At 42.2% G+C, this 20242-nt stretch overlaps 1 protein-coding gene across 1 annotated transcript in view; it reads right to left on the bottom strand.

Moving 5' to 3' along the window:
- The window catches only part of iqce (IQ motif containing E), an 84151-nt gene that overhangs the window by 22173 nt on the left and 41736 nt on the right, over positions 1-20242 (bottom strand). The window contains exons 10-16 of the mRNA XM_078239866.1: positions 18524-18596; positions 12667-12716; positions 10830-10978; positions 7865-7920; positions 7533-7747; positions 1917-2015; positions 356-452 (exon numbers count right to left, since the gene is read on the bottom strand). Of these exons, the coding sequence (XP_078095992.1) occupies positions 356-452; positions 1917-2015; positions 7533-7747; positions 7865-7920; positions 10830-10978; positions 12667-12716; positions 18524-18596 (739 nt within the window). The remainder of the gene's footprint in view (positions 1-355; positions 453-1916; positions 2016-7532; positions 7748-7864; positions 7921-10829; positions 10979-12666; positions 12717-18523; positions 18597-20242) is intronic.

The following is a 20242-nucleotide window of genomic DNA, read 5'->3' as shown; positions in this document are numbered from 1 at the left end:
ACACTGCCAAGTTTTCTACATTACAGCAGTGACTATACTTTATAGTACATTGAAAATTGCATTATGCATTTTCTCCACTGGAGGTTACCATACAGACATGTAACAGCAGAGGGAATCTGTTAGGAAGAGATAATAAAGGATTTATGTTTAACAGCTTGTGAAGTTCTAATTCTAAATGTTCCTGGCTGAATATATAACAGCTTCTGTCCCAAGAACTTCACATAGTTCAAAAGTACTTCATTGGCTATAAAGCATTTTGGAACATCCTGCTGTCATGATGGATGCCATTAGAAATATACTTCCTATCACCGTCATTCCATTCCCACTTAGCTAGGAACCCACTTTCCATTTTTACCTGAACAAGGTCATTGCGGTGCAGTTTCATTCTTCGATGAACTTCCAGCTCTGCTTCCAATTGCTTTACTTTTTCTGTCAGAGAGCAGATTTCCCTCCTGCAGCACAGGACAGATCAAGTTTTCACTCCCATTGCAATAGGAGATTAAAATTGAATATTCAGTGATTACAATCCCAGGTTTAGTATAACTCTGGATTACCATTCAGCTCACTCCTTTTTCTTGTCTAGAAGAGGCCCTCAGGAAAAACTGATTTAATGATCTTTCTATAAGATGACTGTATTTGCAGGGGCTTGCTGCATGGCTTTGCTCCAAAATATTTATGGAATAAGCTGGCTTTGGCCTCCGTGTTGACTAAATCTTGTTATCCAATGCATGCACAGGTCCCCTTTCTTAGCGCTAAGACTGGTTCGGCATTCTGCACATTGCCTCGGGGGAGGCAATTGCCTAGTGGTATTATCGCTAGACCATTAATCCAGAAACTCAGCTAATGTTCTGGGGACCTGGGTTTGAATCCCGTCACGACAGATGGTGGAATTTGAATTCAATAAAACATATCTGGAATTAAGAATCTTCTGATGACCATGAAACCATTATTGATTGTCGGAAAAACCTATCTGGTTCACTAATGTCCTTTAGAGAAGGAAATCTGCCATCCTCGCCTGGTCTGGCCTACATGTGATTCCAGAGCCACAGCAATGTGGTTGACTCTTAACTGCCTCTGAAATGGTCTAGCAAGCCACTCGGGTCAAGGGCAACTGGGTTGGGCAATAAATGCTGGCCAGCCAGCGACACCCATGTCACACTAAGAAAAAAAAATTGCATGGGGGGAGATTGGGAATTGGACAATAATCTAATCCCATGGTATAAGCATGCTTAGAATGGGAGCTAGCCTTAAAGCAGATTGGGAGGAACAAGAGAGAATGAAAACAGGTAGTATTGACTCATTCAAATACAAATGAGGTTTCTTACAGAAAATAATATTTTGGGATAAGAATATAAGTAATTTGAATTCAGATGTCTGGAATGTGTCACAAGTTTGGAAGGAACAGGACCAATGGTTCTCAAAGCTCTCCATCACTGGGCATTTCCTCACCTCATATCTTAGTCTTAGTAGACTAATAAATAGAGATTGGTTGTTGTAATTATTCCACAATCAGGACCAGAAGAGAGAAGTGAAGAATATTTTTATGTAGTGAGTTACTATGATCCGGAATCCCTAAAGTAAAGTAGAGTCAATAATAATTTTCAAAGGAAGTTGGATAAATACTTGAATGGAACATTTTTTGGGGTTATGAGAAGAAAACAAGGAAATTGGGCTAATTGGCGCCAACAGAGGCACAATGAACTTAATAGCCACCTGTGTTTTATGATTCTACGATAAAATGAACTCCATTATCATTGTATCATGAGGCTACCAGGATAATGGCAGACTAGGTAGATTTATCATCTAACAATTCCTATGTTCCTAACAGGAGCTTCTGGTTGAATGTACTCAATTAATGGGAATTCATTAAAGGATATCCTAAATTAGAAAGATGCTGTTTAAAAGAGAGCACTCACCTGTATTCCTCTGGGGGTTTATCAGCTCGAGTTGCCCCAAGTCTCTGCAGCTCTTTTTCCATATCTGACTTTTCTTGAATCAGTTGCTTCACTTCAGTACTGCAGAGCAAATAAATGGCTGGGATTCAGTAGGAAGTACAAACACAGTAGGTCGGATTACACTGTCCTCGCATCTTTTTAAAAATATATTTTTATTGCAGTTTATCCATTTTTACAAATAACACAACATATCATCAAACCTGGTACAGTACAGGATGATTATTTGTCCATATACGAGTACAGAAAAAGACAGGAGGACACCAATATAGTTGGTTCAGCTTGTTCATTATACCCATTTCGATGGGAAAAGCAGAAACATCTATGAAAACATGGCAAAATGGTGCGCACCCTCACATGCAGCATGTTAAAGGCTGAACCACATAGCTTATGGAAAACCTTGCAGGGGCTAGTCAGATATTACGGAACCTATATATTTGAGATAGGGGCCCAATGCTTTTGGGAATGCATCCAATTTGGATTAGATGCATTGGGATACATTCCATGATAATTCTATGCCAATTCTGAACTGAAGGAGATTCATTGCTAATCCAGGGGCAGAAGATATTCTTCTATGCTGCAAATGTTAGGATATTATACAGCCTTTTTTCATTAATGTCAATTATCTTTTTATCTGGGAGCTCCAGAACTAAAAATAAAGGATCAAATTCCAAGGCCCTATCAAATATCTTCTCAAGCTATTTAAATATGCCAGACCAGTAGGTTTTAATTTTGACACAGGACCAAAAACAACGTGTGTAGTTTCCACCTGGGAGACTTTAGAATTAAGATGCAGAGATGTCTTTTAAGGATAAAGTCTCTCAGTTATTTGAAAAAAGAGCAGCTTGGGATATCAAATTGTTGACATAGTTGCTCAAAAGATAACAAAGAAGCACCATTAAACATGTCACCCAGCCTACAAAGACCTCCATCGCTCGAGATATCAAAACCACGGTCCGTGAGACCTGGCGAAAATCTGGACTGCCCTAAATGGGGGAGAACGGAAGTTAAATCAGATCTCCCTTCCAGCTCATGTACCATCCTCCATGCTCTCAGAGTATTAATTATTGTAGGATATTCACACTAGATAGGCACAGCCTTGAAGTCCCGAAGAAACAACAGGGCCTTTAAGAAGTACATAGACCAGCTAGTTTCAATACTAAGCCAAATGGTGGAAGGGTCCCCTCTAACCCACTCTCATAAGAATCAAAGATGAGAGGCTAACTGATACATTTTAATATTCGACACCCTTAACGCGCCCCCCCCCCCCCCCCCCCCACCTTTGAACTGGGAAGTTTGGCTAATTTGAAGCAAGGTTTCTTTTTGTTCCATATAAAAGAACTTTTGGACCTTAGCAGAAAGCAAGATTTGCAGAATCTGTAAAGGATATAACAACCTAGGCAGCACATTCATCTTAATCAGTGCCATCCACCCATCCACGATTTCAGCAAGGAGGATCAATGATGTAGGTCCCACTTGATTAACAGAAGTAAGGAGGGTGGGGGGTAGGGGGGGTGGAGTTTGCCCCATACCTCTGTCTCTGAAAGAGGGGGATAACAAAAATACCCAGATAAATAAACCCTGAGGGGAACCATCTCAAAGTGAAATAAGTCTCTATCTAAGACTTCCCAGAGACATAGCTTCGGATGTCATAAAATTGATTTTATAGCATAAGGAGGCCAAATCGACAAATAACATCGATAATAGCAGGAACAGAAACATTCGACTTGGATACAAATAGCAACGTCATCCACTAGAGAGTGGTCTGGGGGGGGGGGGGGCAGTTTCTCAAAAAAAATCTAAGTGGCGGGAAAACAGGAGATTTTCCCGCCCGATTTTGGGTATACTTAGTGAGATGGATTTCTGGCACTCTGTGCTCCACAGAGTCCGCCAGTGAGGCGGGGACGGTGGCGGCCTCATCCCACTCAAAAGTCTGTCATCAGTGTGCTGAGCAGGCCACTGTGCATGCGTCGATCTGTCAGTAGTGGGATCGGCGCTTGTGCACTGGCCCACGTTGTCTGCTGCCTGATGTCAGCCCTGACCCCTCCCCCACAACCATGGCCAGCCTGATGCCCCCCAAAACCCCCCCTCCCCCATGGACAGCCCCGACTGCCCACCTCATTCCCTCTCCCGCCGATCCCATATGCCGAGTGCACAGCAGGTCCCCTCCCACCATCACCAATCAGCCTGCCCACAGTAGACCTTGCCCCCTCAGGCCCCACCCCCTTTGCACTGCCCAGAGTCTGGTGGACAGTGCCAGGGTGCCAGTCTAGCATTGCCCAAGGGCACCCCTTTGCCCCGACTTCCCGGAGGGGCCTCAATGGCCTCTGTCCCCACCAGTGGGGGGAATCGCACCTGGTTCCCGTTGATGGGGACCAGCTTTAATCCTCAGTGGTGGGAACCTCTCCCGGTGGGGGGTAGACATTAGCGAGCCCTAACGACACAGTCCCAGGCTCACTAATGATATGGAAATGCCAACTTCCATATGGTAATCAGCCTCTAGAAATCATCATAGAAACCCTACAGTGCAGAAGGAGGCCATTCGACCCATCGAGTCTGCACCGACCACAATCCCACCCAGGCCCTACCCCCACATATTTACCCGCTAATCCCTCTAACCTACACATTTTAGGATTCTAAGGGGCAATTTTTAACCTGGCCAATCAACCTAACCCGCACATCTTTGGACTGTGGGAGGAAACCGGAGCACCCGGAGGAAACCCACGCAGACACGAGGAGAACGTGCAAACTCCACACAGACAGTGACCCGAGCTGGGAATCGAAACCAGGACCCTGGAGCTGTGAAGCAGCAGTGCTAACCACTGCGCTACCGTGCCGCCCTGATTTCCAGCGCAAGGCTGATTACGTTGAAAAAAGGAGCCGGGGAAAGTCACGACCCCTGCTACTGGCCCCCCCACTGACGTTTCCTGGCCCGCTGCGCTACTTGGGCAGCGGGCTGGGAAAATTGTGTCCCTTCTGTTGCTTTCCTCCATTGAATACCAAAGGATCTTGTCTAAATTGCCTCTGCAAGGGGCTAAGTAACTAAGATAAATAATAATGGAGATAAAGGGAAGCCCTGCCTAGTCCCTTGCTGAAGACTAAAATTATCAGATTGATACCCGTTAATAAGAGCTGCCGCCAGTGGATTTTTATAAAGTGCTTGTATCCACTTAATAACCTCCCCTCCCAACCCAAACTTCTGCAACATATAGAATATGCAATTCCATTCTACCTGGTTAAAAGATTTCTCTGCATTTAACGAGATCACTGAACTATTTAATGCCTGCTTTTGAAAGACCTTAATGATATTGAATAACCTCCTGATGTTGTTGCATGAATTCCGGTCCTTTATGAACCCAGTCTGATCATCCCGGATGATCAAGGGGAGGATTCTTTCTGGGCGCAACACCAACACCTTGGAAGGCAATTTCAAATCTACATTCAGCAGAGAGGATGCACACTCTTCAGGATTCTTGCCTGCCTTCAAAATTAAGGAGATATTCACTTCACGAAGCAACTGTGGCAGCAGCCCTGCTTCAAATGAAGTCCTCACATCTTTTGGTAATGGCTTTGAATCCAGTCCAAAGGGATGGAAACAGACAAATACTGAGTTGGTTGATTGGGGAGGAGAAAATAAACCAATTATCCCACTCCCAAGTGTTTTTCATAACACCCCCATTCCTCCAATCCCCAAGGAAAATGCGTGGAAATTCACCAACTGCGTTATACATTTTAAAAAATTTATATTTCTTTTATGACCTCATGTCATCCCAAAGCATTTAACAGCCAATGAGTTACTTTTTGGAGTGTAATGTAGGCAGCATGGCAGCTAATTTGCCACAGCCGTAAGCAGCATAATAACCAGATAATGGCCGGGATTCTCCCAAAAAAATTCTAAGTGCCAAATTTACGTTAAAAACGAGAGTAACACCCACTGTTTTTTTTAGCCGGATTTTCAAAATCAATCTCCCACACTCTGTGCATCACAGAGTGCCTCAGGGAGATTCAGGTGGAAAATCCGGGGACGGGGCCTTTTCCCGCTGAAGAGGCCGGCAGCATAGCGCTGAGCAGGCCACTGCAGAGATCGGCGCATGCACAGTAGCTCCGCACTGCTGGCCTCTCGATCGCCGGCCAGCACAGCAAACCCCATTGCTGCCACACAGATCCCCAACCCCTCCGATTGCTGGCCCCCCTGCAGCCCCGACAGCCATCCCACCACCCACCCCCTGATGACCAGCTCTGATCAGCCCCTTCCTTCCCTCTGCCATGGATTACTATGCCGAGTGGCAGTGGGACCCCCATCCCCACAGGCCCTGCCCCCATAACAGGCCCCGCCACCCCCTCTGGACCCGCCCTCTTGGCATTGCCCAATGCTTGGTGGGCAGTACCAAGGTGCCCCCTGGGCATTGCCACATTGCCCCATGGACAGTGCCAGGGCCAGGCTGGCAGTGCCCGGGGCACCCCTCCTTACCCTTGACCTCCACGGGGCCTCATGGCCTCCCTTCACTCCAGCGGGGTCGGGCTGCCACTTCCCTGTTAATGGGGGGCTGTTGTAAACCCCGCTGGAGTGAACCACTAACGGGTCCAGAGACTTCAGGCCCGGGCCCGTTAATAAGATGGAAATAGCAATTTCAATATTTAAATCCACACCGATTTCTGGGAATTCTGGGGCCTGGAGACGCGTGACATCAGCGGACAGCCCACTAAACAGCCTCCGCTGATGTCTCCTGGCCCATTGCACTGCTAAAGCAGTGCAGCAGGCTGGGAAAATAGCCCCAGTATGCTCTTCTAGGTGTTTTCATAGAATAGAATAGAATCCCTACAGTACAGAAAGAGGCCATTCGGCCCATCGAGTCTGCACCGACCACAATCCCACCCAGGCCCTTCCCCCATATCCCTACATATTTACCCACTAATCCCTCTAACCTACACATCCCGGGACACTAAGGGGCAATTTTTTAGCATGGCCAATCAACCTAACCCGCACATCTTTGGACTGTGGGAGGAAACCGGAGTACCCGGAGGAAACCCACGCAGACACGAGGAGAATGTGCAAACTCCACACAGACAGTGACCCAAGCCGGGAACCGAACCCAGGTCCCTGGAGCTGTGAAGCAGCAGTGCTAACCATTGTGCTACCGTGCCGCCCATATGATGGATGAAGGATAAGTGTTTACCCGTATTAATTGTGTCATATATATGTCAATGAAGGGCATTAATTGGGGTTTCACTTGATATAACAAGATACTCACAGAAACAGAGTATAATTAAGTTAAGAGGTGTATGTTTATACTGTTCCACTCTGTAAATTAATGCTAGACTGAGTAAAGATTGGCTCCAGTTCTATCCTTCATTGATTTCTTGAATATAACAGCCAGAACACCAGGGAGAATGCATTTGCTGTACAGTACAGCACTGAGGGAGTGCTGCATTATCAGAGGTGCCATTTTTCAGAAGAAATGTTAAATCAACACCCACTATTCTGATAGTGCAGCACTCCCTCAGTATTGTACTGGGATTGTCACAGCCTAGGTATTGTGCTCAGGTCTGTGGAATGGTCTCTTTCTCCAAGATACTCACTCCCTGGTGGCTAGTTTATTCTGCAGATGGCTGCGGTCCTCCTTCAATTTTTTCACTAGTTCCCGAAGGCGGTCACACTCCTGTTGTTGGTCGACATGCTGCTCCTCTTGTTGCTGTGTTTGGTCCATGGCGCATTTAGCCTGTGGGTGCTTTCGCTCAGTGGTTCTGCTATTTGCCCTGGATGGCGAGATGGGTAATTCCTGATCGCTGACTTTCTGTGAAATTCAAGAAATAAGTGGTATCACTGGCAGTTGGTACCTTCTCCCTCAGTAATACATTTATGCTTTAAATGTCACTGACTCTCCCAGAATCCTTAACCATGCTGCACTCACCTTCTCCAGCTCCACAACCCTCCTTACCAGTCTCTGTTTGCTCCACTCGTTATAACCTGAAAGGGAACATATATAGAGATTGACAGAAATACTTTGTGGGGGTGCATGACATTGATAACAAAAGTTTAAAGGATTGAAAAGCAGTTACAGGAACTTAATAGTACGTATTCACACATTCATGTTTGATATTGCACAGCGCAGAGAGAAAAGAGCTCCAGCTTGTTCAGTCTTTCCTAACAGTGACAGCCTCTCAATTCTGGTATCATCCTTGTAACAGCAGGGGCTATTTTCTCTAGAAAAGAGAAGACTGAGGGGTGACATCAGAGAGTTTTTCAGATCATGAAAGGATTTGATCGGCTAGGCATAGAGAAGATGGTCCAACTTGTACAGGATACCAAAACTAGGGATCTTAATACAAGATAATGACTGATACATCTAATTGGGAATTTAGGACACTCTTCACCAATAGAGTGATTAGAATAAAGCATACTCTATCATGAGGAGTGGTTGATGCAAATAGCATAGAAGTATTTAAGGCAAATCTAGCTAAATAGAAACATAGAAAAACTACAGCGCAATCCATATACATGATAGAGTATGCTTTATTCTAATCACTCTATTGGTGAAGAATGTCCTAAATTCCCAATTAGATGTATCAGACGGCCCACAAAGTTGTGCCGAACATGTCCCTACCTTAGCGATTACTAGGCTTACCTATAACCCTCTATCTTACTAAGTTCCATTTACTTATCTAAAAGTCTCTTAAAAGACCCGATCGAATCCGCCTCCACCACCGTTGCTGGCAGCCCATTCCACGCATCCACCACCCTCTGAGTGAAAAACTTACCCCTGACATCTCCTCTGTACCTACTACCCAGCACCTTAAACCTGTGTCCTCTTGTGGCAACCATTTCAGCCCTAGGAAAAAGCCTCTGACTGTCCACTCGATCAATACCTCTCAACATCTTATACACCTCTATCAGGTCACCCCTCATCCTTCGTCTCTCCAAGGAGAAACGGCCGAGCTCACTCAACCTATCCTCATAAGGCATGCCCCCCAACCAAATACATGAAGAAGAAAGAAATAGAAGAATATGCTGATGAGATCAGATGAAGAGGGTGGAAGGAGGCCCATGTGGAGCACAAGCATTGACACAGGCCAGTTGGACTGAATAACATGTTTTTGTGCTGTAAATTCTACATAATTATATGCAGGTTTGCATAGGCTAGGCTTGTATTTCCCCGAATATAGAAAATTAAGAGCTGTTTAAGATGATTAAAGGATTTGATAACGTAGATAAATTGCAACTATTTTCTCTGGTGGGGAATTTAGAACACGGGAACATAACTTTAAATGAGAACTAGGATATTCAGGTGTGATGTCAGGAAGCATCCATTTACACTAACGCATTGTTAGTACGGAACCCTCTCCCAAAAATGATAAGGCTGAAGGTCAATTAAAATTTTTTAAAATGAAATTGATTGGTTTTTGTTAAGCAAGGGGATCAAGAGACACAAAATCAAGTTCTGTGGATGGAATTATCTGATTGAATGGTAGAAAAATTGTCTTTATTTCAAAGGGAATGGATTATAAAAATAGAGAAATCTTGCTAAAATTTTACAAGGCACTGTATTCCAGGTGCAGTAATACTGTACCTGGAATACCGTGTGCAGTTTTGGTCCCCTTATCTAAGGAAAGATATTCTGGCATTGGACATAGTCCAGAGAGTGTTCATTAGGTTGATCCAGGTATGGAGGGATTTTCTATTGAGGAGAGGTTGAGTAGGTTGGGCCTCTACTCATTGGAGTTTAGAAGAATGAGAGGTAACCTTATTGAGATAAATGGGATTCCCAGATGGCTTGACATGGTAGATGCTGATGGGTTGTTTCTCATTGTGGGAGAGTCTAGGATCAGAAGGCATAATCTCAGAGTGAGGCAGAGAAGAGGAGGAATTTCTTCTTTCAGAGGGTAATTAATCCGTGGAACTCTTTATTGCAGAGGGCTGTAGGGGCTGGGTTAAGTATGTTCAAGGCTGAAATAGACAGATTTTTAATCAGTAAGGGAATCAAGGGTTATGGGGATAAGGCGAGAAAGTGGAGTTGAGAATTATCATATCAGATCAAAATACATTATAGTCCAGCACCAACAATGCAGCACAGCTGAGCCAACAGGGGGAGCACTAAGTGGAAAATGAACCTGCACTTGTCCGGTTGTAAGGACATCACTCACACCAGCAGAAACAATGCTTGAGCTAGGGTGCTAAGTAAGGAACGTGGTGGCGGTATTGTCACTGAACTAGTAATCCAAAGACCAAGGGTACTGCTCTCGGATCTCAGGTTCAAATCCCACCACAGTAGTTGGTGAAACTTGAATTTGAAAAATCTGTTCTAAAAACCCATCTGATTATGGAAATCTGCCATCCTTACCTGGTCTGGCCTATATATGACCCCAGAACCATAGAATCCATAGAATGCCTACAGTGCAGAAGGAGGCCATTCAATCCATTGAGTCTGCACCAACCATCCAAAGAGCATCCCACCCAGGCCCTCTCCTCCACCCTAACCCTGTAACTCCACACATTTGCCATGGCTAATCCATCTAAACCACACATCTTTGGACACTAAGGGGAAATTTAGCATGGCCAATCCACTTAACCTACACATTTGTGGGCTAGGGGAGGAAACTGAAATACCTGGATGAAACCCACACAGACATGGGGAGAACGTGTAAACTCCACACAGACAATCACCCAAGGCTGGAATCGAACCCGGGTCTCTGGCGCTGTGAGAAACACTGTGCCACAATGCCGCCCACTGCAATGTGGTTGATTCTTAATTGCCAATCAGTTCAAGGGAATTAGGAATGGCAACAAATGCTGCCCTTGCTAGCAACTACCAATAAAAAGAATTGAAAGCTCATATGGTGATGGTTGGGTGAAGTAGTAAAATGCCATACAATGCCTACCTTGGGCTGTGCCGGATGCACCAGAGTCCAAGTCAACCTTCAAAGATTTATTCTCCTCTTGGAGGTGTTTGAGGCTTTTGGATAATCTGAGGATGGTCGAGTTGAGCATCTTCTGTTGTTTCTGTGATTCTCTGCTCTCTGCTATTGACCTGCAACAGAAAAAGAAACAGAACTAATTACGAGTCATAAATCAAATGTTAACATGCAGTTGTGTCTTTTTGTTTCCACCTTCCTTTTGTGTTGGAGGGAAGGCCCTTCGCTATAGGCTGCCATTCTTGAGGGCAATTAAGGATGAGCAATAAATGCTGGCCAAACCAGTGACATTCACATTCCATGCATTTTCGTTTTAAATTCCATGACAGCCAGACAAAAAATGGATATGAACAACTCCATAGTGTTATTTGAACAGGAACATTGAGTTCTTCCAGTGGCCTTGGCCAACGAGCAGCCATGATCAAAATGAATGGTGGAGCAGGTTTGGAGGGCTGAATGGCCTACTCCTGCTTCTATTTTCTATGTTTCTACCTCAACCATTTAATTAAAAATAGATGAAATGGTCACTTATCTATGTGTGGGAGCTAAAACAGCTCATTTGTTTGTCTACATAACAAGAGTAGGCATTTTAAAGCTTAATTCAATAGATATGAAGTACTTTGGGACATCCCAAGGAATGTAATGGGGTTCTATATAAATGTGTGTTCTTCCTTTAAGTTGTTGAGAAAGCCCTAAAGCTATTTTTCTAAAAAGCGCTTTCAGAAATTCTCCATATTTTTGCTGCATCCCCATGGTATTCAGTGTCAGGAGGCCTTTTAACTATGGAGGACATCAAGGTCCAGCACTTTCTCTGTCTGGAATGGATCATTTGAATTACTGCTACCAGAAAACAGAGATCCAAGAGTGGCTTCACAATGGCTGAGATGTGTTAGTTCAGCGCAGACTGATCTTTCTGGATCACTGACACACTGCCTTCACCGACTAATCTGGCACTGATTCCCCCAGTAATCAAATCAAATGTTTTGGTAATAATATATAAAAGCAAAATACTGCAGAAGCTGGAAATCTGAAATATGAACATAAAATGCTGCACATACTCAGCTTGTCATCAGTGGAGAGGGAAACAAGTTAATATTTCAAGTTAAATATGACTTCTTTAGAACATAGAGGTCCTGAAGAAGTCATATTCGACTTGAAACATTTGGTCATAACTTTGTCGGTGTGACAATCTGATGCCACAGTGTCAGATTGCAACTCCGTGCCCAATTGCTTATGTTAATTTTTCTCTGAGCCTTCCTCACCCCACCTTCCCTGTGAGGCTGGGCAAGATACAGGCAGTGTAGCCTGTCCCTGACACCGAGCGTCGAAGTGCAGTTCCGTCGAGTTGAAGGAGGACATGCCTCTCTTTAATGGCACTAGCTGCCATAAACAAGGTAAGTTAAAGGTCCCGTGAAATTTAAAGGTCCTTGTCAGGCTAGGGAGACGGTAAGTGTCTAAGATAAGTGGGTAGGATTTAGAAGTTAGAAGAGGTTTCAATTCTTCTAACTTTTTCTGGCTAACTATTTGTGTAACTCAGCCAGAACCATTCGGAGTTTTCAATTTTAATCGCATTTGCAGATGGTTCCTGGTGCAGGGCGAGAGGAAGTTTGCCATGCAAACCCTTATCTGGGAATTTCTGAATGGGATTCCCTAACACATTTTCTGGGTAATCCCCCAATCTGACATTGGGGAGCTGGGAAGTTACTGTCTCTCAACTCTGTTTCACTCTACAAATGTGGCCAGACCTGCTGAGTATTTCTTACACTTCCCTGTTTTCACTCTGAATACTTGTGTTTCTGCTTACTTTCTGTCTGCTGTCTCATTATCTGCTAACAGAAGTCGGAGTCTTTGAATCTAAAAAAAGAAAAACATGTATTAAACATAAAGAAACATTAACCTATAAAAGTCTTCTTGTGTGATTAGGACTCCTTTAAGTAACTCTCTCCCAGCCCCCCCCCCACCATCTCTGATGCGTGTGAATATACTGTGATATATGCTCACAAGCCCAGTTGCATCCACTAATCAGTGCTTATTTTCCTCTCTTTTTGAAAATATTTTTGAGTTTTTCCATTAACAATCTTCAAACTGGTACAGTACAGCACAATCATTTCATCGCATATAGAAAAAGGAAACCAACACAGTTGGTTCATCTAACCCGGTGGTCCACATAAAAGAAAAGTAAAGAAAACGAGTAACAGGGTGGGGAGAAAAAAGACATGTGATAATGAAATTGAAAAGAGACACACACCCCCACATACACTATGTTGGAGATAGTGCTGCATGCTCTATGGAAAGCCTTGTAGGAATAAATCTGACATTATGGAAACTGTATATTTAAGATAGGGGCCCCATACTTTTTGGAATAAGTCCAACTTAGATCAAAATTAGAAATTTCATTGGGATACAATTCATTATAATTTTGTGCCAATTCTATACAGAAAGTGACTCATGCTCATTAATCCATGAGCATAAAATATTTTTCTGTGCTGCAAATGTTAGAATATTATACGACCTTTTCTCATTGATATCAATTATCCATTTATCTGGAAGCCCCAGAATCAGAAACCCAGGGTCCACCTCCAAGGTCATATCCAATATTTTTTCCAGCTTTTTAAGTATTCACAACCAATAGCTTTTAATTCTGACACAAGTTGAGACACCGTGAGTGCAGTCTCCTATTACCAATTTACATTTTTGGCACAGTAGCGATATGTTGGGGTCCATATTGTGTCTTAAGTTTGGTGTGTGATATACAGATGGTAGAATTTTTAGTTGAGTCTCCTTCGTCATATTGCGGACTAAGATTTTATTTGCATTCTCCCAGAAACCGCCCCAGATCTCATCATCAATATTCACCGTGAGATCACGTTCCCAAATCCGCAGTACCTCTTACATATTTGTATTGGATCTAGAGCACAGTGTGTCACAAAACTTACTAATTAATCACTTTGGTTCTGTGAACAGTAAGATTTTTTCCACCAGGGAAACACTGGCATTAAGGTGCAGGGATCTTTTATTAAGAATAAAGTCTCTAAGTTCTAAGTATCTCAGAAAGAATGTTTTGGGATAACACATTGTTGACACAGTCACTCAAAAGATAACAAGGAGGCCTCTCTGTCAGATCCCCCAATCTTGTGAGTTGCCTATCACTCCAAATGTCAAAACCATGGTCCATGAAAACTGAAGGAAAATCTGGCTTGCCCTTTATGGGAGAGAGAGCAGAAGTCTACATAAATCTTCTCTCCGAATCACGGACCATCTTCCAAGCTCTCAGAGTATTGGTGATTATTGGATTCTCACATTTATCTGGTACAGTCTTAAATTCTCTCAGAAACAGCAGAGTTTGTAAAGAGATTCAGACTGACCAGCTTCAATATCGAGCCAAATGGAAGTGGGGTCCCTTCTTATCCATTTTCATATAAATCTAAGATGAGAGGCTAGCTGATATAATTTCATATTTGGCACACTAAGAGCCCTTTTGAACATAGAAGTTGTAATTTGGCTACCTTAAAGTGAGGTCCCTTTTTGTTCCATTTGTAGGAGCTAAACCCTGCACTAATTTCCTTCAGGGCCTTAGCAGAAAGTAAAATTGATAGCATCCTAGTAATACATTCATCTTAATCAGTGTTATCCTGCCCAGCCATGATATAGATAGAGAGCATCAGCGACGCAGATCCCACTTTATAGATGTATAACGCCAATATATTAGATAGTCATTTCAAATCTACATTTAATACTGAGATTGGTCTATAGGATGCAGACTCCTCTAGACTCTTGCCAGTCTTCAAAATGAGAGATATTCCCTTTTCTAAGTGACTACGGCAGCAATCCTGCTTCAAATGAATGGTTATACATACTAATCAGAGGTTCGATTAACATGACATTGAATTTCTTATAAAATTCACTCCCAAAACCATCAGGTCTTTTTTGAAATGAGTCCTGCTTAGATCGAAGTATACAAGTTAGAAATTCCACTGGGATACAATCCATAATAATTTTGTGCCAAGTGTTTTGCAAAGGTGACTTATCATTAATCCAAGAGCATAAAATAGTTTTCCGCACTGCAAATGTTAGAATATTATGCAACCATTTCTATTGACAATAATTATCCATTTATCTGGAAGTCCCAGAATCAGAAACGCAGGATCCATCTCCAATGTCATATCAAATATTTTTTCCAGCTCTTTAAGTATGCACAAATGATAGCTTTTAATTTTGACACAAGTTGACTTTACCCAGATTGACGACTGACGCGAGTAACAGGATAAAGTTTGACTTATACAACTGATGGAGAGGGGATAATAGAAATACCCAAGTAGGTGAACCCTGAAGGGGACCACCTGATGGAGAAGGGAGCAAGGGGAGGTTGTCTCGCCCTAAGCCTTCCCAATGGCATGGCCTCAGATTTAGCAAAACTTATTTTGTAACCCAAGGAACCAAACCAACCCACGATGTCAATAGTAGCAGAAGCAGAGATTCCCAGCTTAGACAAAAATAGTAACATATCATCAGCATATAACGCAATCTTATGCTGCTTTCCGCCACCACTAGCCAAGCCAAATGCTGAAGGGTTATGCTTAATTGCCTTAGCTTAGGGCTCAATAGCTATTGCAAACATTAATGGAGATAGCAGGCAACCGTCCCTGGTCCTCCGCTAAAATTATTAGACCATAATTGTTAATGAGAACTGCTGCAAGTGTGTTTTTATAAAGCACTAGTATCCACATAACAAATTCTCCTCAGCCCAAATTTCTACAGCACATAGAATAAATAATTCCATTCCACCTGATCAAATGCTTTCTCTGCATCCAATGAAATCGCCAAGTTATCACTTGTTTTTGAGAAACCTAAACGATATTTAATAATCTCCTGACATTGTAATATGAATTTCTTATAAACCCAGTGTGATCACCTTGGATAATCAGGGGAAGAACATTTTCTCGACATATCACCTGTATTTTAGACAGTAATTTCAAATCTACATTTAAAACTGAGACTGGTCTATAGGATGCACATCCCTCTGGGCTCTTGCATGTCTTAAAAATTAAAGAGATATTCACTTTTCTAAGTGACTGAGGCAACTATCCTGTGTCAGATGAATGGTTATACATACTAATCAGAGGTTCTATTAGCATGCCATTGAATTCCTTATAAAATTCAGTCCCAAAACCATCAGGTCCCGAAGCCTTACCAGACTTAAGATCCCTCAATACAGATAAATAATTCTCTCTTAGAAATGGGAGCATTTAAGATCGGCCTTTGGTCTTCAGAAATTGTTGGGAATTCAGAAGAAGAGAAAAATCATTTCATACACATTAATCATCTCTAGACTCATGTTTTATACAAATTGACATAAAAACTTTTAAATGCCTCTTAAACATCCTATTGCCCTTTGAATCTGGAAGAGGAAATAATCTGAGAGTCTACTTTCTTCTTTGTAAAGGGAGCTAAATATCTGCTCTGATGGAGGGACATCCAGACTCGAAACGTTAGCTCTGTTCTTGGTCCACAGGTGCCATCAGACTTGCTGAGATTCTCCAGCATTTTCTGTTTTCGTTTAAGATTCCAGCATCTGCAGTAATTTGTTTTTTGTGTGTATGAGCTAAATATTTACTTGGTTTATTTCCAAACTCATCATTTGCTTTGCAAATTTTTTATCCTCCTTTCAGTACGTTGAGTCAACAAGGAGTTCAGTGCTGTTTGGATTGCACTCATTTCTTTCAGCACTAAATAGCTAGGACCATACTTCTTTTCTGTTTTGGCCAATTTTATTTTTGGCTGGCGTTGTTGCTCCAGCATTTTACACTTTCTGTTAACCATACAGGATTCAGGAAGAGAATTGATTGAATAAATAAGGCCAAATTTGTATTTGAAATAAAAAATAAAGTTCTAGGCCGGGATTCTCCCCAAAAAAAAACGAAGTGCCCAATGGGTGGGAAAACGGGAAATGACGATTTCCATATGGTAATCAGCCCCGCATTGATTTCCGGCGCGGGGCTGATAACATGGAAAAAAAGGGCCTGGGAGACTTGTGATCAGCCGGGTGCCAGTCGCAAGTCCCACTACAAGTCCCCTGCTGATGTCTCCCAGCTCGCTGCGCTTCTCGAGCAGCGCAGTGGGCTGGGAGAATCCCAGCCATGATCTTTTCGCAGAGATGCATTAAATCTCCATAATGTAGATTGTAAATATATTCAGTGAAAATTCCAGGGAGACAGGAGGATGATCAGAGATCACAATACTACCTATAGAACATGAAATCCCTGAATGTAACATTGTTTTTGGTGCGAAAAAATAATCAATTCTTGTATTACATTGATGGGGAGCAGAGAAAAAGGTGAATTCTTTATCCTGAGAGTGTAATGTCATCTAAACATCCAAGTATCCCAATTCCTTGCATACAGATACTTGATGCCTTCATCTGTTGAGTGCGTGGAGTTATGGGATGCTTGTTTATCAAAGGATTTCGGTGGCAGTTGAAGTCTCCTCCTTTGAAAGAATTTGTTGATGCTATTTCAGCAAAATCCATTAAGGCTTTAATAACAAAATCAGGAGAACAATTTGGAGGGCCACACACGTTTATCATTGAAATACTTGCAGCATTCCTTTAATGATCACCTTCCCCCCTTATACTTCACACAGTTCTCAAGTCTAACTAGCATGTTTTCATTAATCAAAATCACAACCCCTCGGCTACTTGTCGAAAATGACGCAGAAATCATTTGCCCAACCCAGTCCTGCTTCACTTTCATGTTCTTCGTCATCTACATGAGTTTCCTGCATCAAAGCCACGTCAACTTTTTCCTCTCTAAACGTCTCCAACTCTCTCCTCCTTCGAGATGCTCCTTAAAACCTATGTCGTTGATCAAGCTTCAGCTTAACTGAATTGATATTTCCTTCTGTGGGTTAGTATCAAATTTTGACTGATAATGCTCATGGAGCAGCTAGGGATGTTTTGTTATGTTAAAGGTACTGTATAAATGCAAGTTATAGTACTAATAATGAGTACTCCACATGATAGTGAGTTCCACATATTCTCATCACTCTCCAGCTAAAGAAATTGCTTCTGACTTCTTGACTGGGTTTAACAGGGATCATCTTATATTTGGTAGCCCTAATTTTAATCCCCCCACAAGTGGGAACATCTTCTTTACCCTGCCAATTATCTTTCATAATTTTAAAGTCCTTTATTAAGTCCACCCTTAGCCTTCTCTTTTCCAGATGAAAAACCCATTCCTGTTCAGTCTTTCCTGATAGTTATAACATCTCAGTTCGGGTATTATCCTTGCAATTATTTTCTGCATTTTCTCCAGTGCCTCAATAACCTTTCTGTAATACGGAGACCAGAACTGAGCACGTATTCCAAGTGTGATCGAACCAAGGTTCCATATAAGTTTAACATAACTTGCCTGCTTTTCATTTCATTCCTCTAGAAATGGCCAGTGCTTGGTTTGTTGGTTTTTAGAGCCATTTGTTAAAGGATCCGACCACATAAAATGTTGTTTCTTAATATTCAGTAAAAATACCAATGAAAGAGTAGAATATCACAAAGTAAAGCTCAGAAAGAACAATGAGGGTGAATTGGAAAACTCTCAGCTAAGACCCTTGCTGTCCTATAAGCAATGAATTATCAAAAAAGAGCTAAGACCCTACTGCGAACCTACTTCCTCGTAGTATGTCTCTGTGGCAATCTTCATCTCTTCAATGTTAGTAGTCTTCAAATCAGTTTGGAGTTTGCTGAAAATTAGAATGACAAACTGGTAAATTTAATTCAGAGTAAATATTGACAGCAGTACATCAGCCAGTGTGTTTATGGTGGGGGCAGCAGCACTTGCGACTACAGCGAACAGACTCCCAAGTACAGCAGGATTATTCCTCCAGTAAAATACAGTGAGGGAAAAATTGATACATAAAATGATATATGTGAATAAAATCAATGCCAGTTACTTGCAGTACAGTATAGCATGGTCTCCAAATGTTATTGACAGAGGAATTACCCAATCATCTCCATTCTGGCCAGAAATGGTGGTTTCACCATATGTAGCCATTACAATAACCCATGGTGAAATCAAACATCTGTCCAATAATAATGCCTGAACTAGTGGAACTTCCCGAGAGCATAGAAGTTTGCAGAGCAATCTGATTGAGGTGTTTAAAATGTTAAAAAGATTCAATAAGCTAGCTAGAGAGAAACTATTTCCTTGATGGGGTTAATCAGGAATGATGAGACATATTAAAATTGAAGCAAGGCCATCTGACAATTAAATCAAGAAGCATCTCTCACAGAAAGTATAGTAGAATTATTCCAAGACAGTGGGAGCTGGGAGCAAATTGGGTCTTTTAACTCTGAGATCAATAGATTTATGTTAGATAAGGATACTGAGGGATATGGATTAAAGGTGGAGAAATAGAGTTGAGGTCAGATCAGCTATGGGCTAATTAAATGGCGAAGCACATTCGAGAGGCTGAATGGCCTACTCCTGTTCCTATGTCCCTGTGGAAAAGGACTACCAGAATGCACTTAAACATCAGGGTTTATCATGTTACATTCTGTTTCACAGTACCAGGGTCATGTACTGGAGCCACCCCTCCAACACTGAACTAAACCAATATTGGCTGAGGTGAAGATTGAGCACGGAGACTTGAGAACATGATCCAGGTTGAATCACCAGTGCAGTACTGAGGGTGTGTGCTGCACTGTCAGAGGTGCAATCTTTCAGATGAGACATTAGATCAAGGAATTACCCCCTCTTAGGTATATGTAAATTATCCTATGACATTATTTTAAAGAAAAACAGGACAGTTCTTCCTGAAGTCTTGGCCAATATTCATCCCTTAAAGAACATCATTAAAGATAGGATTACCTGGTTGTTATCACTGTTGCATACAAATTGGCCAACTACACTTCAGAAAAATATATAATTTAAAAGTATATGGTTGTGAAGTGCTTTTGAATGTCATGAGATCTTGGACAGCACTATATAAATGTAAGTTTTTCTTTCATTCTTTAGGAACTTGAGGCCAGCCTATGAAGATAAATTTAGTGGAGAAAGGTATTTAGGAAAAAAGGTCAAGGATAAGAATAGATCACATTTGATCCTTCCGTTTAGCACATTCACTGTCCCAATTAAGACAGTTTGAATGGCTTGTGCTAAAGCAAAATTCCATGCTAAAGGTTCCTATTAAACTTGTCAATGTTGCATTAGCAAAAACACAGTAATGTCTTCAGTTTTGAGCAATCAGTCTTTGCTGACACAAACTTTTGACGGTTGTTTAAGAAGGACAGGACTTTATTGCACTTTCAGCTATATACTCATTCTTTGTTGCTTGGTCTCTGGCCTATTGTTCATGGCATGCCTCCTCTTTCCCATAAGCTCCTCCCA

The sequence above is a fragment of the Mustelus asterias genome, chromosome 23 (genome assembly GCF_964213995.1).
Source record: "Mustelus asterias chromosome 23, sMusAst1.hap1.1, whole genome shotgun sequence".
Lineage (NCBI taxonomy): Eukaryota > Metazoa > Chordata > Chondrichthyes > Carcharhiniformes > Triakidae > Mustelus > Mustelus asterias.
The sequence above is the reverse complement of the archived record's forward strand: the minus strand, read 5'-3'. Positions and strand labels throughout refer to the sequence as shown.